This window comes from Lepidothrix coronata, unplaced genomic scaffold (genome assembly GCF_001604755.1).
Source record: "Lepidothrix coronata isolate B3197 unplaced genomic scaffold, Lepidothrix_coronata-1.0 Scaffold2, whole genome shotgun sequence".
NCBI lineage: Eukaryota > Metazoa > Chordata > Aves > Passeriformes > Pipridae > Lepidothrix > Lepidothrix coronata.
In genome coordinates, this window is record NW_016690182.1 from 13,718,220 (window position 1) to 13,746,094 (window position 27,875).

Below are 27,875 nucleotides of genomic sequence, written 5' to 3' on the forward strand. Positions count from 1 at the left end.
GTTAACACATTTAATGTTCAGTTTTTTAAGGGGAACTGAAGTGTTACTCTCAGAAGTGTCGTGGGAGGCGTGGGCCAGCCTGGGTAACCCCACACCTACCCCAGGTCAGCCTGTACAGGGAGGGTGGATGTGGCCCTGCCCTGGGAACGGCACTTCTGAACACACCCAGCAAGCTGTCCATTACCGACCTGTGCCCCGAGTGCTGAAGTAACACCTGGAGCGCAAAACTTTCTGAATCCCTCTTCCAAGTCTGAGTCACTGACCTCTCCTCCTTGAAAGTCTGAAAACCTGAGACGCTTGTGGCTACCCCGCTAAACGCTGTCGGAGCGTGGGCTCGTTAGAGCGGGCGCCGTCCCTGCTGGTCTGGCACCGTGGCGGTAAATCCCACGGCCCCATGACACCTGCCCGCTCTCCGCTCGCCCGGGCGGCGGGGGCGGGACGAAGCGAAGGGAGAAAGGGCCGTGAGGAGCAGCTGCCCCCGCCCCCTCAGGGCCGAGCCCGCCCAGCTCCCTCAGCGCGGCCGCCATTTCGGGGAGCGCCGAGCCGGGCGCGCGGCGCCCTCTGGTGGCCCCGCGGGCAGCGCGGAGCCGGCGGTCGGTGGCCATGAGGTCTGTGTTCGTCACCGTGGGCACCACCAGCTTCGACGAGCTGATCGCGACCGCCCGCTCCCCGCCGGCGCTGCAGGTGAGGCGGCCGAAAGAGCGGCCCCGGCCCGCGCCTCCCCCGCCTGGCGCCTGCGCGGTGGGAGCTGCCCCGCCCGCCCCAGAGCCGGCACGGGCTGCTGGGGGTGTCTGAGGGCGGGAGCGTTCGGGGGTGTCCGCGGGGAGAGGCGTGACGAGCTGGGGGAAGGGGAGGGGGCAGGCCCCGGTGCCCGAGTTGGGCACACCCCCTCCATCCATCCCGCCCCTCATCTGTCCCCATTATCGCTCCCCGTCATCCCTCCCCGCCCCCTGCTCTCCCCTGTCATCTCCCTCCCCCCCGTGATCCGTCCCCTCATCCCTCCCGGTTCGGCCGCAGGTGCTGCACAGCCGCGGGTACCAGAAGGTGGTGCTGCAGGTGGGCCGGGGGGCGCTGCAGCTGCCGCTGCCCCGCGGCAGCGCGGCCCTGGAGGTGGAAGCGTTCCGCTTCAAGGACTCGCTGGCGGAGGACCTGCGGAGCGCCGACCTGGTCATCAGCCACGCAGGTACAGCCCCCTCTGCTTGCCGGGCCTGTGCTCCTGGATCGAGAGTGGGGGTCCGTGCGATGCAGTCTGTGACCTTCCAGCTCGGGGGTGGGCTGATTGTTAATGTTGAGGTCTGCAGTTAGAGGTGGGTGGTTAAATGTCCACCTCCAAGAATCTCCCCTGATTCAGGAGCAAGTAGGATATTTCATCTCTCACCGTGTTTTCTGTTTCTGTTGTAGGTGCAGGTAGCTGTCTGGAGACTCTAGAAAAAGGAAAACCACTAATAGTAGTAATAAACGACAAGCTGATGAACAACCATCAGCTTGAACTGGCCAAACAGCTCCACAGAGATGGGTATGTCCTCTGCTGTAACTGCAGGTATGCAGCTGCTGTGGCTGTCCTGGCTGGGCAAGTGCTCAGCACACTGACTGTGTTACTGCAGAATTCAGAATGTACCAAAGAAATGTACATCCTTCTTTGTAACCTCCATTTGTTTGCACGTTAGATTTTCCAGAGTGGACAGATTAACATTACGTGCTAATTGACCAGACTTACCAAGCCTTTTGACCGTGGCCCCTTTAATTATTTCTTTTTCCTTTGAGGGCACATGTATTCAGATTAAAAGAGGAAAAATTTAAACTAAATAGAAGTGGTTGAATTTGGAACAATCATGTAGGATCCTAGAGGCACCTAAAAACTACTGTCTTTCTCTGCTCTTTCTCACTATTTGTAGGATTCTTTTTTGAAGTCTAGAAATAATACAGCCTAGACCACAAACCATATGGAATCAGTTCCTCCCTGCAGACTCAGGACTCCATCATTTTGCTACATGCACTTTCCTTGTAAAGGGCAGGAGCTGAAGTTGACTGTGCAGCTGCACTGACATAACAAGATTAGAAGTATCTGGAGTATTTAGAACAAAACATAAGAATGGCTGTAGTGATACAGATCAGGAGTCTACATAGCTCAGTCTCCTCTTGGCAGTGGCCATATACAGATGCCCAGCCAAAAGCAGAAACAGGGCAAGAACATGTGGTTGTATTACTTTCTTCATAATGCTCTTATATACTTTGATTCAGGGGGATTCCTAAATCAGATGCTGTCTGGTTAGAACTTCAATACCTCTGTCTTTCAATTACTTATTCAGGCTGCCCTTTTAGCCAAAGTTTCAGAATCCGATATATTCTCTGACAAGGAGTTTCACAGATCTACTGCTGGTCATTTCAGGGGAAAAAATAAAACAACCAAACAAAAAACACACACAAAAAAAATTCCCAAAACAAACCACCGAGCAAACAACACAGAAAAAAAAAAATCCCCTCTCCCATCAAAAAACTCAGCTCCTTTTGATAGTTCGTATTCATCCTGACTCCTGTTTGTTCCATTTCCTCTCCTTTTGGACTGTACCTTACTGTTTTCTCTTATGATAGACTGCACTCTAGAAATAACAGATGACCTGTAAATTGAAGGCAGAGGAAATACAACTCCCAATTTTTAGTCTGCGTCTTGTTCCTTTGCCCTGCAAATAGGATTTCATATGTTTCAGAAGAGCTTTCTTAACAGACTAGGCGTGGCATTCATTTATATTGAGCAAGTTTTAAGAAACTTGTTATCTTGGTGCTTCTGTCAGCTATGGACACAGGAAGGAAATTTTATTTCTTTTTGTTGGGCAGTGCCAAGCATTTGAGCCTTGTCTGCAGCTTGATAATAGCAAGTAACAGATTGATGTAGCAGTTCTTTATGGCTCTGGGATTGGTGGAGAACTGTGCCATGTGTTCAGATAGGATGAATTTCCTGGTGTGGTTCATGGAGAAGATCCTTGGATGTTGTTCAGTCTCCCAGCATTGCAACCACAGAAGCTTAAAAAGTTAAGGAGCTGAGGTGGTCTGTGAAAGCTGAAGTATGTTCTCAGCAGTGCTGCCTTAAGAGCCAGTTCTGGTTGGGGCCTGCTGCTCTGTGAGGTCTCTTCCTTTCATGTCCTCATTTTGGTTTCCATGCTAAAGGATTACGTACGTAAAACTAGAAAGAAAATTGTGCGTATAAAAACAATTCCCTTTGGGGTGGATTTCTTTTTTTTAATCTCTGGGTTTGATCTGTTTTTACAGCACTCTTGTGGAGACGCTGCAGTTGATGGACTTGTCAACTTTGAAACCTTTTCCGCCTGGACAGCCAGAAAAGTTTGCTTTGTTCTTGGATAAAGTTGTTGGGTTTCAATAAACAATACAGAAGAATAAAAATGTGAGAAAAAAAAAAAAACACTTTTCTGCTCTCGTAGTGAGGTCTTCCCATACTTAAGATCCACCAGCTTGGGCAAACCCTCAAAGAAGATGTCTGTTAATATTAACTGGCATTAGATGGTTTCTAATTTAGTGCCAGAGTCGTCCAGCTTTATGCTTAAAAGAGCACAGAGCCAACCAGGAGAGGAAGAGTATGAACTGTCTGGTTTCACTGACTGACATATTTACATCACAAGATCTCCACTGGGATGGTAATTCCAGTGATGAGGACAAGCTAAACTACTTCTTAAGGGGCATATATGCCAAAGACAGGTGGAATTAAGTTGGTTTTGTTGATGTTCCTGTGCCGTTCTGCAAATAAGCAGATGCCTTCTTCATGTGCTTACAGAAATACTGTAGAGAGAAGTCAAAAGGGAGAGATTTAAGCCTCTTAAAAGAGAAAGGGGCATGTGGTGAATCTGGGTGAGAAAAGTACTGCAAAGCTGCTGCTGAACTGCCCACCAGCTGACCTGGGTTCGGGTGATTCACTGCCTAAGTAAAACACAGGAGAGGAATGGGCTTAGCAATACAATCACTCCATTTACACGGTGTTATCCCCATAGTGACTTAGTTTGGGCCCAATATTTCCTATTTAGATTAAATATTGGGAAGAAATTGTTCCCTGTGAGGATGGGGAGGCCCTGGCACAGGTTGCCCAGAGAAGCTGTGGCTGCCCCATCCCTGGAAGTGTTCAAAGGCAGGTTGGACAGGGCTTGGAGCAACCTGGGCTAGTGGAAGGTGCCCCTGCCCATGGCAGGGGGTGGAATAAGATGATCTTTAAGGTCCCTTCCAACCCATACCATTTTATGAATCTGAGGCTGATTCGAGCTTCCCATTTAAACCATTGAAATGGTCAACTATGTTGATTTGTTTAGGTAAATGTTTTGAAAACCAAAGGGTTTACAAATGTTCATGCAGGCTCTTAGGTTTGTAAAGGTCTGGAATTGCAGTGCTAACTAGTGCTAATTGCCCTTCCTGCAAGTACCTTATTTGTTTGGGATTTTTTACTGCTGTTGTTTAAAACAACAAAAAAAACCCTGATGTTTAAGTGGAATTTTTATTAGGAAGTTGAATGTACATAGAGGCATTCTCCTAATCAAGTGGAATAATCAGGCTGCACAGGTGTCATTTTTGCCGATCCCCGAAGTTTACCCCAAGTACTTTCTTAGGAACAACTAAGATTTTCGCGTCCTTAACGATATTTATAGAGCTGTTATTTCAAATTTACTGCCAGCAACTTGTCTCCGGCCCGGGAGCGTGGAGGGGTGTCACAGGGAATTCTGCATAACCCATTGGACCGATGTTCCCACTGGTTAGGTCGCCAAGGATGTCGAGCGATGGAGCTGAAGGAGTTGGCTCAGCAAGGGCTCTCTTCGCGAGGCAGGTCGGGGAGGAGAGGGCTGCGCACTCGCGCCGGGGGCTGGAGCGGGGCGGGAGAACGGGATAGCTTAAAATGGCCCGGGCGGGGGCAGCTCCCGCGGGATCACCGGGAGCAGGGAACGGCACCAGGGGCCGGTGCCGGGGGGTCCCGCCGGGGCCATCCCGCAGGTGGGCGCGGCCCCTCATTAGCGGCCCCTCATTAGCGGCGGCCGCGCGCGGAGCCGCCGCGCGCCGAGCTCGCGTCCGCCTCAGCCGGGAAGATGCAGAAGGGCTGGAAAAAGTACTTCGGGCAGAAGTCCTTCAGCGAGGTGGCCATGGACGAGTACCTGGGAAGTCTGGGACTCTACCGCAAGATGACGGCCAAGGACGCCTCTTGCCTCTTCAGAGCCGTCTCGGAGCAAGTGGGCAGCCGGCCGGGCTGGGGGGAGCCCGGGGCGCCTCAGGCCGAGCGCCACCGGGGCTGGGTTGGGGGTGCTCCCGGAGCCCCCCCGGGTGGCCAGAGTGAGGTGGCGCGGGTGGGGATGGAGGGGGGTGTGGGTGGGGATGGGTGGGAAGGTGTGTGAGGATGGGAGCGATCAGCCCCCGGGTACCGGGCGCTCCGACTGCCGCCAGCCCTCACGTGTCCGTGACCCTCCGCCCGCCTCGGCTCTGTGCCGCTATCAGCCTTTACACACTGCGGGGAAAACAAGACTAGCGCGGAGCGTGAAATGAGCTCTGACGTTTTCTCCTTCGTTCCTCTGTAACTTTGCTTTTCTTCCAGCTGTTTTCATCTCAAATTCATCATCTGGAAGTTAGGAAAGCTTGTGTCTCCTTTATGAGGCAGCACCAACCCAAGTTTGAATCTGTAAGTAACGGCGTCGGGCAGCTTTGCACGTGTAGTTGGGCAGAGCTGTGGCAGGGGGTGTGTGGTTTCGCACTAAACACGCCCACACGAACATGCTGTGCCTTCCCTGGCTTGCTGCGTGTGAGAGAAGTGGCAGGGTGACTGCTCCCTTACCTTATTTGAGTTGCAATCACACACCGAGTTACTAAAACCCAAGTAACAGGGTGATGGTTATTTGTGTATAATCTCTACGGAGCAGCCATTGCAGAAATGAATAGGTAGGAAATATGTAGGCCTTTAGAGTAAGAAACAAATATCAAAAGATAGTGGAAGATTCCAGTATGTGTGAAATCATTGCATGAAATCATGGGGGTTTGGGGTGGGTTTTTTGGTTGGTTTTGTCTGTGGCAGTTTGTGTGGGTGCAGCTGCGTGTATGGTGTTGGTGTGGGTTTTGGGGGTTGTGTTTTGGGCTTTTATTTGGTTGGGTTTTTTCCCCCAGTAATCATATGTAAGTGCATAATCTAAACTAGGAGGGAGATGAACCACGGAGTATGGGTCACTGACTTGTGCTCCTAATTTTTTTTTAGAATCTCTTGGTATTTCCATGTTGGTACTGCAAATCATTCCCATGATTTAAGGCAGGGAAGAGCTAAATTCCTACCCCTGGTCAGGCCAGAGCCCCTCAGAACCCAAAATTGATAGGAATTGTCAGACTAGTCCTAAATTTGATGTTTATGGCCCCTGCCCTGCCCCCTTCCATACAACAGCTAGTAACTGTTATGAAGTGTTTAGGTTTAGCTTTGTTTTCCAGCTGCCTAAGTTTTTGTATTTGTTTTCTTCATTGTTGAAAGTATGTGGAAGGCTCATTTGAGAAATACCTAGAACGACTAGGAGATCCAAAGGTAAGAACTGATCTAATACTTGTCGACTAAAATTTGAGGAGACTAGAAAAGCAATGTAATTAGGTGACAGTTTAAAATGTGCTTGAGTTTGCGATTTTTTTTAGATGGACCCCAATCCTGGGGTCTCATTTACTTTAGTAATACTAAGGGTTTGTACTAAATAACCATGAAAAAATTGTTTGTACGGTACCACTTTTAGTGGGGAATTTGTATGGGTGCAAAGAAGCAATCTCTGTAGGCTGGGCAATAAAAGCTTACTCAAAATTGCAATTCTTTTCTAAGGAAAAAAAAATAACATGGAGTATACTTCACATTAAATGTTTATCAGGGTTTGCAATCCCCTGCTTCTTCCTTTACCCCCAGGTTCAAATACCAGAGTTCAAAGTTTTATTTTTTTAGTCTTTAACCAGTAAGCTTGATCAATGCCGCAGCCTCTGAAAAAAATATGATTTTAGTTTCAAAGCAAATCTGTCTTGAGTGATGTGTTTTAAGAGCTGCTGCCAGAACCGTTCTGTTTTACTCATTTTGGTAATTGTGGCTATCCCATCCTACAGACCCCTTTCACCACACCACACCCTCCCCCAAATTCTAATACCTTAACTTCCAGTGCATTGGTTGTTTTAACAAACTGATGAGTTTGGATGGGGGTTTTAATAATGCAGAGAGCTGGCATAAAGTTGTTGATGTTGAAGATGCCTCTACTCTTTTATGTAATCTTATAATCTTGCATAGGAAAGTGCTGGCCAGCTGGAAATAAGCGCTTTATCAATGATGTACAAGTAAGTATCTGTTTATGTTTCCTTGTTTTGGGTTGATGGTGTGGGGGTTGTGGCCCCAGAACCTTCTAACTCTTTGTCACTGAGCTGTGGATGTGTGAAACATGGTGAGAAATGCTTCCTTAACACTTCACTAACATGTAAATGGTGCCATCCCAGCTCCTGTGGGTTAAGGGGAGGGTCACTTTCCAGGGATGCTCCTTTGTTATCTGTTTGTTGATGTTAAACTTTCTGGTGGCTGAAGGATGGAAAATGGGGAAAAACAAGGGGCTGTCTGTAGTGGAAACACTGTGGTAGTTAAAAGCATGACTAAAACTCGTGTGAGCCTTCTTGAAAGCACCAGCAGTGAGGAGTACTTGCCTACTTGGTGCATAAACCCTGATACTTATTTCAGAGGTAAATTAAAGCCTGCAGAGGTGCTGCTGCCTTGCTAAAAATGCTGCTATCCTGTAACAGGCTGGCTCTCCAGTGACAGAAACAAGAACCCTCCCTTTGCAGGCTCGTTGTGCCTCAGTACTAAAGGAACAAACTGAAGTTTGGCACGAGTTACTAGTTCTCTGTACTGGGGTTCTAGTCCTTTTGCAGGGGGACTGGTTCCCTTAGTGATTGTCTTGTAAATTGTAAATTCTAAAAAAATAAATTGTCTCAATGTCTGAGCACCCTTCTACCAGCATAAGTCCTTGATTTCATCTGTGAGTAAATACCATGCACTTTCCTGGATAATTTTTTTGTTCCTCTCAAGATGGGTGGTGTTTACTCATCTGGCCATTGCATATTTATTGGGAGCATTCACTTTTCAGTGAATCACACGATTTTTTTGTAAACCAGCAGTGCATTCTCTAAACAGTTCCCTGCAAACTTCTTCATAACATGGTTCTACTAAAAGTTTGCTCTTGTAAGTCTTGTTTTTCCTCCGCTTACCTAGGCGAGACTTCATTCTGTATCGGTACCCTGGAAAGCCACCCACATATGCCACAGACAATGACTTTGAAGACAAGGTGAGCAGAAGTGAGGGCAACTTCCTCCTACCCCTGGTATCTACTTACCTTCAGTCCTGCTTGGTTGTAAAATCTTGCCACTGGAATTGAGCTCTTGAAACTCTAGTGCCCTTGCATATTTGAACAAAACCGCAGAGTTGACTTCAGCTCACAGAAAAAGCACAGGATTTGCACAAGTTAACTCAGTTATAACAGCTTTACTTCCTATCTGAGTGATGGATTTGTATGCTGTTCCCTGCCACTCTGTTCTGTTACTCCTGCTTCAAACTTTGATTTTGATAGCAAGAGGTAATATCACAACTCCGGAATATTCTTTCATGTTTCTGAAATCTTTGTGTAAAAACACTTCCCAGGGTAAATTTGAATAACCTGACAGCGTAGAATGAAATGTGTTGAGTTACACCAAGATACATTTCTCATACTGGCAAATAGAAGGTGTTCTCCCCACCCCTAGTGCCACTTCCTGAAGTCAGATGAGGCGTGCAGGTTTTTTTGTTGAAGAGGAGAAGTTAATGGGATTGGACTGATCTATTAAAGCTGATTTCTGTGATGTACAAACTGGTGTGAGTTAAGGATGGGAACTATTGAAACAGCTTGTCTACAGCAGAATTACTGCTGGGGGCAAAAGGAAGGAATATAGAGGAGAAATACTATGTATTACCTTCCCTCTGAGCCCTCTTGTTTTCAGCAGCCACGCAGAGGTGACTAGTTCAGGCATGATGCCAGTTAAGTTGCTGTGGTGTGATTTCAGTGTGGGCTGTTATATTTGCCAAAGTGGCCAGTCTGCTCTGAATCTGTGCTGCAGCAGCTGTTGATTTCTGCTGATTAGTATTGCTTACTTGGTTTGCACTCACTTCTTTCTTTTTCTTTGTAGTTTTCTGTGTAGCTTAATTTAATTCCAGAATGAGCTGAGTTTAAAAATCAAGCAGTATGGTTTAAATGTGTGTTTGTCCTCCAGGGCTTTACAAAACCAGAGCTCTCATTAAGTGTTGGCAGCTGTCTGTCATTAGATTGCACATACAGGCAGCAGCTCCTTCTGGTGTTGCTCATCCTCACCGGGAGAGGAGAGCTTGTGTTGGCAGAATAGCCAGTGCTCACAGAATTAAGAGCCCTGGCATCCCAGCCCCTGCTGGCTCTCTGGGAAGCATCCTTGCTGGCAGTGTGCTGGGAGCTGCCTGACAGCTTCTGCTGGTTGCAGTTGGCTGTGGCTGTGTGCCAGGGTGGGGTTTGATGGCACACATTTACACGGTGTGCCAGTGCATCTGCTGCAGGAATCTGCATGCATCCCTTCAAAAAGCAGCACAATACTTTTGATAAAAAGTTAGGCTTTGAGGGCTACAGAAATAAATGCTCTTCTTGTCCGTTGCATAAAGAAGGATGAAATGTGCCTTTGACACTTGGACAGTGGGTCTCAGGGGTACTGCATTTAATGGCTTGTATTTATTTTACCTCTTTAGCAATTGGTGGTCTTGGAAGTAAGGTGGAAACAAACTCATATTTCATGTTTAATACAGCAGGATGTACAAATTGATGGTTTTTGTATGATAGAGAAAATTTAGAGACTTTACCTAGGATTCAGTTTTAAGCTGATTCTACGGCTTTTTCATATTTGTATCGAGAATATTTATTGTTTTCTTGGTGAGTTGGTGTCAACTATAGAATGAAAGAATAATGTAGTCTGGAGCTAGTATATGAGGTAGAAAGAATTTGGATTTACATAATTCCAGCCTTAAAGCTTTTTTTTTTTTATCCCCCCTTTTTTTTTTCTTTTCCAGATTTTACTGTGTTGTTCAGGCAACGGCCATTATGACTCTGTGTATACAAAACAATTTCAGGAGAATGCTGCTGTTTGCCAGGGTAAACTTCAGATCATTTTTCTATGAAAGAGAATTAATTACATGTTTTCATATGTTTATAGGCAGGGTTTGTTTCAGCTTTCAGGGGTGGGGAGGAGAGAGATGGAAACTCATTTATTGTACGTTAATGTAACATACACTCATTTTTTTATCTGTTAAAGTGGGATATTGGACCAAATGACTTCCAGAGATCCCTTCTTCCCACCTGAATTACTTTATGATTCTCTCCTTAATTAAATTTTGTATAACTAGTGCTTTGTAACAGTAGATATATCTGAAGATATGCTTACCTTGAAAATTGCAGCGGTTCTTATGAATCTCATATTATCGAGGTTTTTGTTGATCAGCTCTATTATATGAGGTCCTGTACAAAGGTGTGTTTGGCATGGATGAGGAAGAATTAAGGTCTGCAGTTGAGGTGTTTCGAAGTGGATCCAAGAAGAACAGAAACAGTGGTCGTGTAGGAAGCGAGGATGCAAACTTCGGTTGTCTTCATGAAAAAGTATCCAGAAATCCGTCAGAAAAGAGGTAGTATTTTGGGAAGGGATCTGGAAAAGGGAAGCAAAAAAAATTAAAAACCTTGCAGAGGACAACTTTTCCAAATTTCTTTGAAATTTTTGTGGAATGTTAACTCCCTTTTTGCTATGTCATGACACGAGCACACACCTCGAGTATGTCGTGGAGGAGTAAATCGTGTGCTTTCCTTGGAGCTGGGAAGTGTCTTGTGATTGAATATCTTCTGCTCTGGGCTATGTTACAGTTGTGTCTTACTCTGTAAAATGACAGCTTATTTGTAAGGGAAATTGTTCCTTATTTCATCAAAGCTTTTTTATTGTTTGTTTTTTTTTTTTTTAGTGAGACACTTAGTACTCTTCTAAGCCTCTACAGCTCTGAAAGGCTTGAGAGCTGCCTCTGGCCAATGCTAAATGCTTGCAGACGACATTGCTTTGATGGGACCTAGAACAGGGTGTCTTGTACTTGACAGTGCAAGAATTCAGTCTCAGTGGGATCACCCTCATCCTTTTCTAACTCAAGCAGTACCCTCGTTAGGAGTGGATGTTGGAACAAGTAAAGGTTTTACTCTTAAAACTTGGAAAAGGATTATCCTGTACTGCATTGCACATCACTAGTGTTTAAGGCAAAATCTACCACTTGATGGCACCATGGTGCTTTTTCAGGTTGTATGAGCAGTTGGTTGATTTGATCCTGGCTAGAAATCATGTGTTGTATCTGTTGTAATCTTATTTTCAATTACTTAGGGTGGATGACTGGGAATGCAATGATGCTGACAATCCAGAGGAAGCTAAGTTCAAACAAGGCATTGAAGAAGAAAAGGTTTGTCAGTTAGAGAAGAAAACTTTATAGTTTGTTCTTGGTTTTTTCTGTTGTATGTTGTTACCCTTGTCAGTGCTAAACCCTCTTTTGACTTTCTAAAAACGGATTTTTGAAAGTATGTGGTTTATTTTTTCCATCTACTTTTGTCTTTTGGTTTTGTCCTCCTTGAGTTTCTATTAAATTGGATAAGCCTTTTTCCTTTCTGAAATTCTCTAGTTCTTCCCCTAGCTAATTTTCATTTCCACTGGAAGATGGAACTTAGCAGATGTTTCCTGGTCTGTTGTTCGTTTTTCCCCAGAAATGGTTTAAACTGGTTCATTTTTCTCTTGTCTGTAGTGTGGACTGCATTTGTAGAGTTTTAGAAACTCTACAAAAACCTGTTTTCAGATATAATACCTGAAATTCCCACCAGTTTCTGAGGTCATGGCTTCGTTGGTCCGGTTAGATTCCTTTGATTCTTTTTAAATAAAAACATGCCAAATGTTACTCTCGAGCCTGTTTCTACTTTCCAAAATCTGTTTGCTCAGCACCTGAATACCTAAATGTGTTTTCATATTCTTGAGTTTTAGTTTTTAGGGGATACAGTGGAAGTGAAAATTTCAGAAAGTAGCATCTGTGCACTTCAAAATGATCCACAGGTGCTGACAGGTTAGAGGCTGTGCTGAACACATGAAATGCACTTGTTAATGTTGCATTTCAACTCTGTTTTAGCCTTCAGAAAATCCTCCAAAGATGCCTGTTCCTTATAAAGTGCTAAAGGCACTGGACTCTGCGATCTATCGAAACGTGGAGTTTGATGTTTGGCTGGACAGCAGAAAAGGTATCTTTGAAAAGGGGAAAGCCAAAAAACTCTTCCTGTAGGTAGGACATGTTCTTGCTAGTAGCTGGTTTCTTGTCTGCAATTCAAAGTACAAAATACACTGCTTTTGATACTGTGTAATGGTACAAGGTTGCTAAAAATCTGCTCTCTGCTACTTACTGACTGTATAGAGGAAGTAAGAGGACTCAAAGCAAAGTACACAACTCTGTGTTGCCATTCTGTTGTGTTGGAAACCAGCCAAATTTGAGAATTTTTAGTTACAGTATGTGTGTAAGGACTCCTTTTTATATCACGATTTTGGCCTCAGAATTGTATAATAATGAAGGTCTCAAATTTAACGTTGAGATCTGTCAGATGGGTTTTTCTCCTGCTTCCCAGCCATCAGGGACTTTTACCTTCTGGAGAGATTGCGTGGTCTCTGTGGCTTGGGATAGGTTGGCTGCTTTTTGGCATACACTGTGGCTGATCTGTAAAGCAAGAAGTTACCAAGAAGGATAAGTTTTTAAGTGATGTTTGATGTCTGACCTGATTTGCTTTGCCTGCTGAAGAACTCCAGCGTTTTAAACCCGCGTAAGCGGTAACGTGGGTCATTAAAATTCTTGGAACAGAGCATAGTAACCAATTATCTGTGTGGAACACTGATGTGTGCAGAATCCAGGCAAGGAATTGAGAGAACCCCACTGAAATCTGGGAGCAAGGAGACCCTAGGCAGCGTCAGCTTTTCTTGGATAACATTTCACTTTTGCCACGTGCCACCAGGACTCTGTCAAGACAGGATACGCCCAAAATTCTGAATGCCAGCACTTGCACTAAATGTGGGATTAACTCTGTATCACCACAAAGACATTGTAGCGTTGAAGTAGTGGTGTTACTTACTGCATTATCTGGTTATTATTGGTCTGTGACTTAGCCTGGTTATGGTCTGTTTTAGAACATCTGCAGTTACTGCACTGTTACTGTGGGGAATGTTTGCAGGTATACGTAGGAAATGACAGTTGGCCTGTTAATTATAGTTGGATGCTGCCATGAAGTACTTTTGGGATACAAGAAGAAAGAACAGTAGTTTAAAGGCTTTTTTTTAATTTTTATTTATTTTTAGAGCTTCAAAAAACTGACTACATGGTGTTTGCTGGGAGACAGTACTATTTAGGAGACAAGTGTCAGGTTAGTACTCAAAGGAGACTCAGTTCTATGATAAACTATTAAAACTGCTTAAAATAGAATATGGTAAACCATTTTATTTCATAGAATTTTCCAAGGCTTCTCTCATTCTCTTCCATGTAGCAATTAATTTGACTTTCTTTTTAGTGTAATTTCTTTCTAAAATCTCCCCTTAAACTTTGGGTAGTGTGAAGGAAAAGCAGTTTGGAAATTCATTGTGAACCAGTCATATACATTCTGTATGTGCAGGCAGAGAGCTCAAAATGCACAGGGTGTGCTTTTGAAGGTAGTTTGTCTTCAGAGTTTTTCACTGGGTATCAGCAAAAATTCTGGATGGTCTTGTCTTTCTTAACAGTGATGTAGCAAAATACTTATATAAAATAGAAAGGGAAGAGTAGCATGATGTGGCCAGGAGATGCTGAAAGGAAGGTCAGTTTTCTTTGTATTCTGATGTTGTGTGTAGTCAGGGCTTATTTTTTTTTAATCACTGTTTAAAGTAGTGCTGATGATTCACTTAGTGACTTGTTTCTTGCTGAGCAGAGCTTTCCTTTCCAATTTCCTGTTTTATCTTCTGTTCTCAAGTTCCTAAGTAGTAGTCTTCCTTGGTACTTATCTGCTTGGCACAGTGTATAAAAATAAGTTAGGAAGCAGGTATCTTGCCTCTCTGTCACTCACCAGACTGTTTTTATTTCCTTTTCCCTTCCTTCCTGAGGGTAGTACAGTGCTCTTTATTTTGCCTGTAATTTCAAGAAGTATTTGAGACTCCTGGGCCAACTCAGTAGCACAGGATTGGCTGGGAGCAGCCTTTGCTATTAGTGGTTTGTGGACAATATTCTGATGCAGTTTGGGATTTTTTAGAGCTCCCCTTGTTGTCTCTCCAGGTGCGTCTGGAGCCGGGAGAGAGGTATTACAATGCTCATATCCAGGAAGTTGGACAGGAGGGCAACACATTGACTGTATTTGTTGAGGAGCTGGCAGAAAAGTAAGCAATCTGCTGATTACTTCAAGTTTGAACTCTTTCTAGTTGAGTTTCTGGGTTCACAGATGCTTGAAATGGGATTGTTAAGGTACTTGGAAAAGAGAACTTTGGCTTTTAAATAAAAGTGAGGCATTACTTCCTTACTGGCTGTCACTCTTCAAAGAGAATATTGCAGGACATTTTTTCTCTTGAGTTTCTAATGACCAAAATCATTATTGTAAATGCTTTCTGTGGAATCCTGCTGCTCTTTATTCACTGGAAAGTGAAAGTGATCTTTGCAGTTTGGGCTTAATTCACAGATACCAAATTACCCTCTGCTGTTGGTTGGAGTTTTTATGTTGTACCCAAACAACTAAATAATTGGCATTTCAGTGAATCGAATCCCTTTCCCCCCCTTGCTGTTTAATCATTCACCCTTTACCAGGAAGTAAATAGGGTTGAGACTAAAGCCTAGGTTGCCCCTTTTTATCAAACAAGTAGCAATAATGTGTGCTTGGTGTCAGAGAAACAGCTTATTTATTTTCACAAGCTGTTATATTTTCTGCTGCCTTGGTGTTGCTTCAGCTTCCATTGCTGTGCAGTTACACCCAGTGTGTCCTTGAGGCACTGCTGACATCCCTGTGTTCTTTGTACAGACATACAGTTCCTTTGGCAAACTTGAAGCCAGTGACTCAGGTGGCTCCTGTCCTTGCTTGGAACATGGCCCACAACCGAAGGGGAGGAGCCTATCAGAAAATAACAGGTGGACACTTCTCAGGAATAGGTTTGTAGAGGTTTTGAGCAGCGTTGGAGCTGGGGGGAGTAGGGGAGACCATGACAGTTGTAACTGTAGCAGTCTTTGGATATTGGAAGTGGCTTAATTCAGCTTGTGATACAAAACTTGGTCGCTGCAGGGGTTTGATGTAAAGTTATCTTTCAGACAGAGATGAATTGACCTTTGCAAAAGAGCAAATCCATTGAAATACAGAGCAAATTGGTTATTGCTCAAAATTACTGAAAACAAATTTGACTCTTGAGAACCTTATATAAAGACTGCATCAGTGAACCAGAAAGCTTGTCTGATTTGGCATTAGCAGAGATGCATGGATGGACTAGGGCTTCCCCAGCCAATTAAATATGGATTGAAAGTGTTTAATTCGGAGGAGTTGTGGTTTTCTTATTTTTATTAAATAAGTTCAGCTTCCATAAAGAGATTTTTAAATACTGAGAGTACTGGTTTGATTAGCTGAAGGTGGGAAGGTACTTAACATGTGAGATGCTTGTATTCTCATAATGTAGAATACCTGCTTTAGCCTTCAAAAGAAGGGCCTGAACTTTGCATAGCTATGATGCACTTTTTCTGTGATAGGCTACTGGCTCTTCCTTTGCCATGTGTCCAAATACTAGATGTTCTCAAATGATAAAGAGAATATAGCTCAGGTTTAAGGTGTAAATCTGTCTCTTCTGTCCTCAATGAAAACTGCAGAAATGGGTATGAAAACACGAAAGAGAATGCTTAAGAAAGTTCGTGGAAAGGAAGTCTTTATGACTGTGGCTTATAGCAGGGGTCAGCCACTTCTTCCACCCCGCCTACAGCACAGTGTTCCTTCGGGGCGCTCTCCTCCAGTTCACTGCTCACAGGGTGCTGCAAACATGGCACCTTACAAACCCTATCATCAGCAGAACCCTCAGAGACATCACCGTGGATTTGGGATGCTGAGGTATGAAGTCTTGGAAAACTGTCTTGAGGTGACCACTTGTTTTCTATTCGTTCTTGCTGCAGACTAGTTAGGAGAGAGTTTGTGCTGCTTAATAGGTAAAACCACAGCTGAGTTCCACCTGAGAGGCACTTCCTGGTAATGGCACCTTTCCCCCTTTAAACTCAGGGGATCTGCCCAATTTATAAACGGGCACAGCGTGGTTGGCCCTCAAATAGCATTCAACCCCAGTCCAGGAAAGAGGTGTTATCAGAGCTGTGACAATTTCTCCTGCAGGTCCTGGTGAGTGACCAGAAACCTCTTTTACTAAACGTTGCTCAACTAGGCATTGGGGAGGATGGTGGGACATGAAGGGCTCAGCTGGCTGTTAGTGGCACAGAGGGGTTCTTGTGGCTCTGCAAAAAAAAAAAAAAAAAAAAAGAGTTAAAAATGAGCACCAAAACAGGGTGAAACTGCAGATGGTGGTGATTCTTAACCTCCTTTCTTGTTCTTGAAGCTCGTACAGCCGGAGCCGCCGTCGGATGCAGTGTGAGAATAAGGAGTGTCAGGATGGGTTTCTGGCAGGGCATGGAGAGGAGCCTCAAGGGCCAGAAGAAACTGTGACTTTCTATGAGATTGAAGGAGAGAATGACGCTGCTTTTCCTACCTTGCCAGTAAGTTATGAACAAAGGGTAAGCTGAAACCTCTCAAAGAGAGAGGAGGAGGGAAAAACTGTACAAATACACGGCACTTCTTTACCTAAATATGCAGCAGCTTTGGGGGTTTTTTTTCTTGGAGTAAGGCTTAGCAGTGAGTGTCTTTGAGCATGGAAGACTAAAATGAGTTGAGATCCTATAAAATCTGCTTAAAACCTCAGTTTTTCGAAATATTCCCCTTCTTTCTCTGTGTCCTCACCAGCAGCACTTGTTTTCTTCGTAGTATATTTTCATAAACATAAAGCCACGTTTCTCCTTTCTATTGCAGTTTGAAAAACAAAACAAAATCTCTTCCTCCTGTGGATGTCTGTCTCACTCTAAATGTTGTGGGAGAAAGCTTTTCACTTATTTACCACTCTGTAATTTATTGTTTGAATAATGGGATTCAGAAGCTGTATGGTGATAGCCTGGATTGTTTCTGTGAATTTGTAGTTGGGTAGTTTTGAATTAGCATGTTGTTCCTGCAACAGTGTATTCTGCTATAGAAACAGGAAAAAATACGAATCTAGACTTCTTGTGAAACAGTGTTTCTGTTGATTTGTAGATAAAGTGGCAGAGTGTATTCTTAAACTTTAAAATACGTCTTTTTCTTTTATTTGTAGTCCAAGCCTAGTCCAAAGCTGGGTGTTCTATCAAAAAAAACCCACCAGAAAACAACTGATAAAGAGGTATCTGAATAGGAAAGCAAATCTTTTAGAAACAAACAAAAAAAAGCTTGGTAGGTTTGAATTTTTTGAATTGTATTAAAGCAGAGAACTTAACAAATGTCTTTAAATGAGGGAGAGGGAAGGTGCTCAGGGTTGCTTCAGGAGCAGTCATTTTTTCTTTGCCCTCATGCACTAGATCTTTAATTTTTGCTCTGATTTTTCTCCAAGAGTGTCAAGGAATAAAGACAGATTATCCTGCCATTTCTTCTTTCCATATGAAATCAGTATTGCTTACTGGCTTTTCCTCCCCACTGCTAGACCGTGTACCCCCAGCTCCTAAGGAATAGGTTTTCATGTTCCTTCACTCACTTTGGTATTGTCGATGCCAAAGCTTTTTCTCTGTCTTGTTCAGTAAAGGAATATGACATTTTCTGGGGAAAGATGCATCCCACAGATGAGTCTGCCATCCTACTAGAGGCCTGATGGGATAATCTTCTGACTTACAACCTCTGCTTCCACTTCAGAAATCTTTCAGGCCTCTCTAAGCACTTTATCAATCTTTTATGTCTTCTGAGGAGAATTTTGAGTGTCACCTCAGCCATCACAAAAGAGTGAATCGAGTTCTTTTCCTCGAGCATCTCAATCCTATAGCCCTGCTTCAGAGAACTATATCTTTTAACTTGTGGTGTAGCTAGGTACTGACTTCAGTGCAAACACAGAGGGCATGTAAAATGTTGGAGTCCTTTGGGAAAGCTTGATGTGTGCTGCTCTCTGAAACAGTCAGGCGTGCATGTGTGGGTCGAGTTAGTGCAGACAGTGGTGTCTGTGCCAGCAGTAACCCCTGGGGTTCACTGGTGGTGACTAAAGATAACCTTTGCCCGTGATAATTGGAGTATTTGGATGAACTGATCTGCTGTTAGTAGATCAGATGCTCCAGAATGAGGAATGCAGTAATGTGTGTTGGAGGTAGCAGTCTTGGCTGTTATCTGGGGTCTCCTTCCCCCTTTTCAACTTTGTTAGAGCTGACTGAGTTCTGGGAGGAAGCAACTTCACTGCATAGCATAGAACACTGGTAGGTCTTGAAATAAAAAATTGCTTTAAGTATTCTAGGCAGAACAAAAGATAAAGGAAGGAAATGTGGATGCAACTGTTTTGTTGCAATCAGGCGCATAGGAATGGACACACAGATGATACTTCAGTAAGCTTTGGTTGCAGAAAGCTTCATCTGCCAGCCTGTTGCTACTGTGTGTGTGCATCTGTGTGGAGCGTGGAAAGGCTTTAAATTATTTCTAAATGCATGCTTCTGAGTTTGCTTTTCAGAACCAGAGTAGTCCTGCTCCCACTGTCCATAGTCCAGCAGGATTTTGGGTAGCAAGGAGAAACCAGAACTCTGTTTCACCTAACAAGCAGACCCTGAATTCCTCAGAGGAGGAGGAAGCAATAAGTGAAAATGGTGAGTTCTTAAGGGATTAGTAGGCAAAAAACCAGATTTATAAATTTTTCAATGTGCTTTTAATTGTCCAAGGGGGGTCCTTACACCTCCTAGAGATCTCTTTGTTGTGAGCTCTGAATATGTGTGTGAACACATTATATTTCTTTGTTGTCTGATACAAGTGTCTCTTCTGTTTAAGCTGCCACACCAGCACCTTTGTGGAGGTTTGTAGCAAGTTAAGTTGCTGCTTAAAAATGCATGGTGTAAATTTGGTAATGTCAGCCTTGATAACACCATTTGTTCTTCCACCAAGTAGCTTCAGTGTTTATTTACTTTTTCTGCACAAAGCAAGAGGATACTTAAAACATGTTAGTAATGGATGCACTAAAAATGTAATTGTAACTCCAAGCTTTTTTTTTTTTTTTTCCCCTTTCCCTGAATCAAAGCTTCCTGTTCTATCTCCCTTGTAGGAAAATTTCATGAAGAATATATCTATGCACCTCCAGGTAAGTAAAAATTTAGTCTTTACTGATAGAATATTTGGTGAATGTAATATTAAGACATTTTTATACGTTTCTGAAGGATTAGATTTAATGCAACTCTTTTCAATTAATTTTGCCTACGCCCTCCAGATCCTGACTGTGAAACTGCAACAGTATTTAGTTCAGCAGAACCTACAGCAAACTTGGTAAGCTTTAGTCACAGTCTGTTCAGATGTGGGATCCTTGAGGTGCATAGTATTCTTCACAGGAAATGTCCTTGGATGCAGGCTTAACACAGCAGGTCAGAGACTTCTTAGAAAGGCATGTTGGTTTCATTTATACATTCCCCCTCCTTTTCTCCCTAAATAGTGAGATTTTTATCAGCAGTCAAGTTTGAATTGTGCTGGATACGTGAATGATTTTTCATCTTTTGCTCTGTGGAAGAGAAAATGTCTATTTGAATGCTGTTTACTTTTCTTTCTCTACTCCAGACAGCACTTGCTTTTATCATGCTGCCTTTCAAGTTGTATTCCAGCTAATCTTAGTCCTCCACTGTGGGACTGAAGAGATCTCATCTGTGATAGAACTGACCTTGGAGTTTTATTTTTTCAATTTGAAACTAAGTCTTTAGTCACCTGCTGCTCTGCAGTGGGTGTGAAAGCAGTCCTGTGCATGTCAGAATAAAACTGCTTTTCCTTGAGCTATGAAAGATGATCTGTGTGGGTGTATAGTCCGTAAATAAAAAAAAAATAGGAGTGTGGGGTGTGTGCCTTGTGGCTTCTTTGCCACTTAAATGGACCATGCTTGGTTTTGGAATCCCTTCAGGAAGAAGGGCCTGTCTCGGTGTCACCTCACGAGGAAGGGGCTTCCTACAGCTATCCCCAGAAGGTAGTATCTGGTACTTTATCTCCTACTTTATCATGGTAGCCCTGTGGAGAGGAAACCACTCTGCTTGCATTGTGTCAGTTTGTGGGGGTCCCCTACAGCATCTTGCAGCAAAGATTACAATTTGCTGCAACAAAACCAAGCAAAACAGAAGAGCCAGAAGATGCCTTGTAGGTGTCTGTAACTCTAAACTGGTATTTTTTGAGCCAATTTTTAGAGAATTTGGGTAGTTAGCTGCCTTTACAGCTAGGATTTCCAAAATGATTTATATAAAGTGAGAATTTTTGAAGTATGTGGTATTTCTGTAGTCTTTGTCAAAGCCAGTTGCAGAGGCAGTCTGCTGAATACTCTGACTCTTTTCCAGGTGTTGGTGAACTCTGCAGGAGTTTCAGCCTCCACAGATGTTTATACTGCTCCAGCTACAGGCCTCTCTTCAAATTCTGCTGCCTCCACTCCAGCCAGTGTCACCACAGCAACTCCCCCCCAAACAGCAGTTCAACCTGTCATAGTATCTCCCTTTTCTGTGGGGAGGCCAGGTAGAGTGTACGGACTGCAGCCCTGGACTTGGATTGCTAAGTTTTCAGTTATTTTGCCCTCCCTCCCCTCCCCCATCCAAAACAAATGCTAAAAGGTTTAAAAACAGAAGTGTCACTTGCTTTGGTTTAAAATTACTTTGTTGTTGTTGTAACTTGATTGCTGACTTTTTATTTTGAAGGGGCAGTTGCCCCCAAATTTGCATAGGAATTGGAGGTCTCTGCTTTGGGTTTTCCCCCCTTGCCACCTTTAGCCAAGAGTTTTGCTAGAAAGTTCTTTTTAGAAGACAGAAGTTCATGGCAGCACCCTGGAGTTGAGATGCTGTTCCAGAGGCTTCACTGTCTCTTCCAGAAGAGTCACTGGCTGTGAGGTTTCAGGATTCACACAAGTGTCCGGTTCATTTTTGTGACCCTCAGTTACTTCTGTGCTTACTTATTTCTGTGCAAGGAGATCAGATTTGTGGTTGGTCACATAGTGCACTTGCCCCCTTAGATGTATTTGCTTTAACATCCTGGAAGTGTCTGTTAAAAAACTTCATTTTCTCTTCTTGCAAGGAGCAATTTTCCTGTCTTCTGTAACTCTTCGTTTAGCATCCGAAAAACCTGCACCGTCTATTCTGCTCAGTTCTGTCTCACTTTTCTTAACCTTTTTTTTTTTTTTCTAGTCTGCTTGAGAGTTTAGTCAGCAGAGCTCTCAAAGCTGTCTGCTCACCGGTGCCAACCTCCTTATGTGTTATTCCTTCATACCTACTGAATGTTTAACAGTAGGCTGTCCAAAATATTTTTGGCCTGACGTGTCTTGAACCTTGTCTTGTTTTTATGGGCTTATTGTCACACTTCCGATGACTTGAAGTGATTAATCTGTTCTCTGTTGTTCTAGGGCAGACAATTATGTAAGAGAAGTCTGGCCTGCCTTCTAATATGGAGAAATGATTGAAAAAGACAGTTTTTCTTATCTGGGATATGAAGCTTGCAGATAGACATACAATTAAGGCTCCAGAGATTGGAACCTTCCCATCTGGTTTCAGAATTTCTTCTGGACTTGTTTTGAAGTGATTGCTAAAGAGAATTTTGTTAGAGCCTGAATTTAGGGGCACTGTGGTGACAAAGTGCATGCTTAATTGTGTAACTGAGCACCTTGTTCATTTGACATACCATGGCAAAGTTGACTTTTTGCGTGACATTTGTTTCCTTCCAATTGTAGCAGTTTCTTCGGTGCCATTCCCAACTTACTCAGCTCCTCTTCCTCCAGTGAGTGAAGTGGGAGAAGCAGGTGCTGTTCTTCCAGCTTACTCTTGTGATCCCAGTGGCAGTGATCTGCCTCGAGGTAATGATGGTATTTTGTGCTTTTACTCCTGCTGCTCTTCAGCACTTCTGACTTGTGTTCTCCTTGGAAGCTTGACAGAATACCAGTAGTGAGAAGAAATAGCTCTTTGCAGCTCACAGGGAGTGAGAAATAATATTATAGATGCTTATGCTAAAACATTTTAATTCCCAGTTTTGAATAGAAAGTTTGTATCTGACTCAAATGTGTGATTACTGCAGCTCTAGATGGCACCCTAAATAAATGAATGTCAAGGGAGAGGGTGCTTGGCCTATAACATACTGGTTTGTGGCACAGTAATCATTTTTCTCATAACTGATTAAAATAATTGTATTTATAAAGTTGTGCTGTTGCACAGTTCAGTGGGCTGTTTTTGTTGTGCTCCAAGATGTCATTCTGTGGTATCATAAACCAGGGCTTAAGTGTAGGGTCACCTTGTTCCTTGTATGTGTAGCCTTGTCATCAGTTAGGACAGTGTTTAAGGTACATTTCAGCCACTGAGCAATGAGTGTGCAGAGACCAGGCCTGCTGTTTTCACAGGTCCTGCTGCTGTGCTCTTCAGTTACTCTGCTGTCTTGCCTGTGCTCTCAATTCCCAGATTTGTTCATCTTGAATATTCTGTTTTCCACTTCCCTGCTGTGGTACCATCACTCTGGCTGATCCTATAACATCAGAGTTCATGCTTTTCAGCTCTAGGTGAATGCCTGTAGTTGATGCTTTCAGCACTTGGGAGAATTGGGTGTTAAGTGTGCTGACAAGGAGCTGGAGTGGATGTGGATTAATAACCTCTTCAGACCCCACCTGTAGCTCTTCAGCTGAGTCACTCTGCATAATGCTGGCCACGTGCTTTTTGGCATAGACTCTAGAATAAGGATCTTAAGGTTGCTAATTAATTGCATGTAGCATTTATGTTGTTAGACTATATGATAATCTGAATGGCCTTTAGATTAAGAAATCCAGCATCTTTGGGGTAGCATAGGGTAAAGTATGTGGGTGTACTTGATCTGGAGTTCTGTGTGCTTTGCTAAAGATACCTGCAGGCCTGCTATAGATGGGGGACCCTGACTTGTCAGTAGACCTGGACCTGGGAGGAAAACCTGCTGTGTGCCTTAGCATTAGTTGTTGTACCTGCCTTTGTTCCAGTTTTCATGGCCTCTTGGATCTTGTTTTAATGGCAGTTTGCACTTACAAATGGTCACCTCAGATGTCCTACCTTTGCTTGGTCCCTTGTATTTGAAGGAGGTGTTGATAAAAGACTGCTTGATGTAAGTGTGTTCCAGAGACTGCAGCAGTGTTCAGGGTTGGCCAGAGCTTCCCATCAGCAGAGTAAAAACTTTGTTGTGAGATGAGCTTTTAATCAGCAGTCAGCGTGGTCTTTGTGTTTTCATTAGGGGTGGGTAACTTTCTTTGGCTTAGCTATTGCTTCATAAAAGTTGTAGTGTTTTACTGAAGACTTTACTTGATTTCTGGACATCTAAAATAGGAATATAAACGAAGACTGGTCTCCTACTGTACATGCTTCTGTTCCAGCATTCCACAGACAGCAGTATTTCCAGTATCAGTGTGCCACTTCAGTCTCTCAGCTCTTCCTTTGTACTGTTATCACTGCTATGAAGCAGCTATTTCATTCTGCTCTGATGCTTGCTTTGCATAATTTGCATAAACAAAGAATAAAATTGGATAAAAAAAAAACCAACAACCAACTTGTTCCAAATGTAGATGCAGTTTCAGCTAGATACTAAAAAGTTGGCATTCATGTAGGCCTTTGGGTTATTTTTAATGTTTTAGTGACTGTGGTCAATGTTATAGCCAGATCACCAACACTTCCAGGACTAAGTAAGCTGACATAAGGATGGATCTGTGTGCACTTCCTAAAATAGCTGTGGGGATTGTTGGCCTGATCAGATATGCTGAACGTTAAAAGAATTGAAAATTGGCAGCAATGATAGAGGAACAAATCCTCATGCATTTTAAGACTGGAGTTTACATTGCTGACATTGTGCCTTCCTGCAGCAAAATACCACCTGCAGTACCCCAGAGGAGCAGGGCTGGGAATGTGTGGGACATGGGTGGATGGGGAAGCACTGTTGATCTAAGGCCCTGGTGGAGAATATATGGTAACTCTGAGGTGTTGCTGAATTGAAGCCCTTAGTGGCTTGCCCCTTCTGAGTTGTCTCCCTGCTCTCTGTGTCAACTCCCAGCTGTGCTAAAGTGAAGTTTGTGCTGTGCAGTAGGTGACTTGCTCTTCCTGAGCCTTTAAAACAAAGCTGTATTGCAATCTAAGAAATCAGCTTTCCTCATGCATAGTTCCAGAACTGCATCATGGGATTCAACACCTGCTCTCTTTTCTTTCCTTTCAGTGGTCAACTCTAAAGGTTTAAAACTCCTTCACTGTTTTTGGACAGTCAGAAATATGTTTCCAAGTTCAAGACCCTGTTGTGCTTGGAAAGTGGTTTCAAAGTTCCTCCACACATCTGATATTGCTTCTCAGCATTTCATGTACTTGCCTGGGGACAAATGATTCAGTACATGGAAGACAGAAGTAAAAGACTATTTGCAAGAAAGCAGGGAACTGAGTACCCTTGTGAGGAAGGGGAAGGAAGGAATATGTTCTTATTCCTCCTTCCCTGCCTCTGTTTTCTCACTTGATGTAACAACTGGGGAGACCCCCAAAACTGGGTGGGAAGGTCTTGGGGTCGTTATGTGCATGTGTGGTCCCCATTGACATGTCCCCGTGGCCATGGCTCAACAAAGCTCTAAAGGTGGAGGTGGTGGCAGAGACAGGCTAACCCTGGGCAGCAGCAGTGTGAAGCTGCAGTCTCTGGAGCTGGCCTGTTGTCTCGTGTGCCAGCCCAGTAAGGGTATTGGCAGTATGTGGGCAGTGTACAAACTGTGTATGTAACAGCTTTGGTGAATTGTCACTGAGAGGTGTGTGAGAAGGCTGCTTCTGCCTGTCTGCATGCTTCCAAACCCTTTCTCGTTTCTGTAGTGAGGGAGGGAGGGCCTTTAGTGGTCAACTTCATTTTGGGATTCATCTGATTTCTATTTGAGAAAATACTTTTTCCTTTAAAACCTCAAGATTAACGGGAAGCCAGATTTGCTTAAATCCTAGTTGCTTAGACAATGGAGACTTGTAACAACATTGACAGTTACCACTTGAGTAATCAAGATGAGTAAACCAAAATTAAAGCTAATGTAGTCACTCAAGTTAAATAATAAGTTGGTCAGACAAATGCTCTGCTATTGCACAAACGTCTAACTGGATTAAGTTAAAAAGATAAGCTAGCATTAACAGCTACTTCTGTTCAAGATACATTGTTTACCCTTGAAACTTTTAAAAAAAAAAAAGTAGTGCTAAGATACTCTTATTCATTAAGTAAGAGTAGCTGAAAGTAAAACGTTCTTAATGTGTGTGAATTGCTTTTGCTTCTTGGTTTTTATCCCTCTGCTCTTTAACGTCATATCCTTTCATTTCAGATACAAAGGTCTTGCGGTATTACTTTAACCTGGGATTGCAAGTAAGCACTTTTCAAATGAGTATAGTACATTGCCTGTAAGAACTGCTGCTTTTCTTGACAAATACAGTAATGCATTGAACACTTCTAAGTGTGCTAAATGTGCATCCTGTGCTCCTGACTGTTAATACATATTGGCTTGCTTGGTGGAGATCAAAGTGTGGCTCAGGAAGTGAAGTTCTAACTCAAAATATGAAGCATGCTGTATGTAATTAAGTTATTTTACTCTGGGTCGTGGTGGTGGTTTTTGGATTTGCTTTTGTTTTTGCAGGGGGTGGTGAATAAATATTCTTCTTTCACTGAAGATAAGGCAGAGAACCTGAGCCATTCTTAAGAAACTTTGTGTACTTAGACAAGACATCAAAGACCACTTAGAGATGTGTGGTTTGAGTCTTCTAGGCCTTTTACAGCTCTGTTCAGACCATTTCTTTGTGTTCTGGAAACTCTTGCTCTGTTGAAGAGTTGTTTCTCTTCCAGTAGTCATATGCAGTGTCAGTCTGCTGGTCAGGGAAGTAAAAGAAGTAATGTGAACTTTTTCAAACGAGGAAATATTAAAAATCTTTTTGAATATGACCAAGCCAGTAGGTGGGAATGTTCCTCCTCTGTAAATACTTCTGGCATAACAACAGTGTGGAACTGAGCTGGCCGTTGCTGTGTATTGCAATATCATTTCTGGTAGGCGGTATTTTTTTATTATTATTTATTTGTTTGGTGTTTCAAGGGGCTAGGAAGGTAAAAAATGCACTTTTCCCTAACTTTAGATCTGAACCAGTAGCTATTTGGAGGAGGGGAGTATGTGCTTATATGCCTGACCTTGTGGGTTTTTTTCTTTTCCTCTAAGTATTGCCATCAGAGCTATTGGCCTTCCATGGTGTATGTACAGCCAGTGCTGCCTCCATCTTCAGTAGAAGTTTATCCAGCATATGCTGAGCCAGCTCCTGCCTTAGATCAGTCAGTACCTCAGGTCTTCACTGATGCTCGGCAGACTGAAGTCCAGGTTCCCTTGGAAGCACCAGCAAATGGTTGGTATTTGAGTCCTGCTGTGTCCATAGTAATGAAAGACAGCGTAAAGGCCATGAATGTGGTTAAAGCCTGTGCATGTGCATTTTGTTCTGTTTTTTAAGGTAACTTTCCAAATGCAGAGCCTCCACCCCCCTCCTATGGACCAGTGTATTACCCAGTTGTGTCGGACCCCTTCAGCCAGCAGTCTCTGCCTGGGTTTGACACTGTGGTACCTGCCTATCACTATATTAGTACCTGGCACCCAGTAAATCCTGCACATGGAAGTTCACCACAAATGGCCAACGCTGTGAGTTCAGGACCACCACACCAAATCAGCTATATTGCCTCACCTAACCCTGTGCCTTATGACATGCCTCAAGGAATGTAAATCTGGGAGCTGGAAACTCATTCTTGGTTTCTCGTTTCTTGTTTGTCAACTATTGTTAATATATTTTTGTAAATGTTGTCCTGTCTTAGGGGGCTGAGTCAGTTGATCAAGCTGCATTCATATTTCATGTTTCTCTTTAGGTTTATGCTCCTAGTTGACAAGATGTTGTTTTAGTTGATTAGGGAAGCATAGGAAAAAGGTACACACAACCTATAATGCAGGGAACACAACCTGAATGTGGCTGCATAAAGTATGTGGAAAAAAGCCCTGTCACTAAAGGCATGTGTCTCTGAGAGGTTGCACTGAACACTTGAACACCTGGTTCTTGTTGAAACACTGAAATAGGCTGCCACTACAACTATAGATAAAAATTGGGCATAGAGTCATTAGAGGGTGAAAATGTTTAAAATAAGTTGGCTTTCTCAGATTTTGCAAAACAAAGCTGCTTTGCCGCTAGTGGTCACATATTTATCATAGCTGCATTTCTGTCTGCCTTCATAGTGCATAGATTTCATGACTGGAAATACAAGAATAACGTTTTGATCTGTTGTATATTTGTAAGATTTGTTTTGTGAAAGCTGTTGCACATATGGTGATAGTCTTTGGTGGTTAATTTGCACTGACAGCACAAAATAAAAGCATTGAACATGTGAAAATGAGTGGTCATTTATCACTGGCAGATAATGTTCCTGACAGTTAGTTATCCCACAGCCTGGACTGAAGAAATGTGGTTATGTGGGATAAGGCTGCTCCAGCCCTCTATGAAATGGTAGCAAAAGCTTTCAGTATGAGAGTGGATTAATTCC

General features: G+C 43.3%; 1 protein-coding gene across 1 annotated transcript; it reads left to right on the forward strand.

Annotated features, from left to right (window-relative positions):
- The first annotated feature begins 513 nt into the window (after positions 1-513).
- Positions 514-27,716, forward strand: ALG13 (ALG13, UDP-N-acetylglucosaminyltransferase subunit). The gene is made up of 26 exons (XM_017814323.1): positions 514-684; positions 1,018-1,183; positions 1,402-1,540; positions 3,268-3,376; positions 5,022-5,219; positions 5,579-5,662; positions 6,494-6,544; positions 7,277-7,323; positions 8,246-8,318; positions 10,094-10,175; positions 10,522-10,702; positions 11,434-11,509; positions 12,221-12,329; positions 13,429-13,493; positions 14,372-14,472; positions 15,105-15,232; positions 15,935-16,169; positions 16,663-16,819; positions 18,817-18,961; positions 19,387-19,446; positions 19,573-19,628; positions 20,672-20,843; positions 22,045-22,167; positions 25,642-25,682; positions 26,521-26,701; positions 26,804-27,716. Exons 1-26 carry the CDS (start codon positions 604-606, stop codon positions 27,067-27,069), a joined length of 3,126 nt encoding a protein of 1,041 aa, XP_017669812.1. The 5' UTR covers positions 514-603; the 3' UTR covers positions 27,070-27,716.
- Positions 27,717-27,875: the final 159 nt, after the last annotated feature.

Coding starts and splice junctions, on each gene's coding strand:
- ALG13 (XM_017814323.1), top strand. CDS start 604: ATGAGGTCTGTGTTCGTCACCGTGGGCACCACCAGCTTCGACGAGCTG. Junction 6,545..7,276: donor AACGACTAGGAGATCCAAAG/GTAAGAACTGAT, acceptor AATCTTGCATAG/GAAAGTGCTGGCCAGCTGGA. Junction 8,319..10,093: donor ACAATGACTTTGAAGACAAG/GTGAGCAGAAGT, acceptor TTTCTTTTCCAG/ATTTTACTGTGTTGTTCAGG.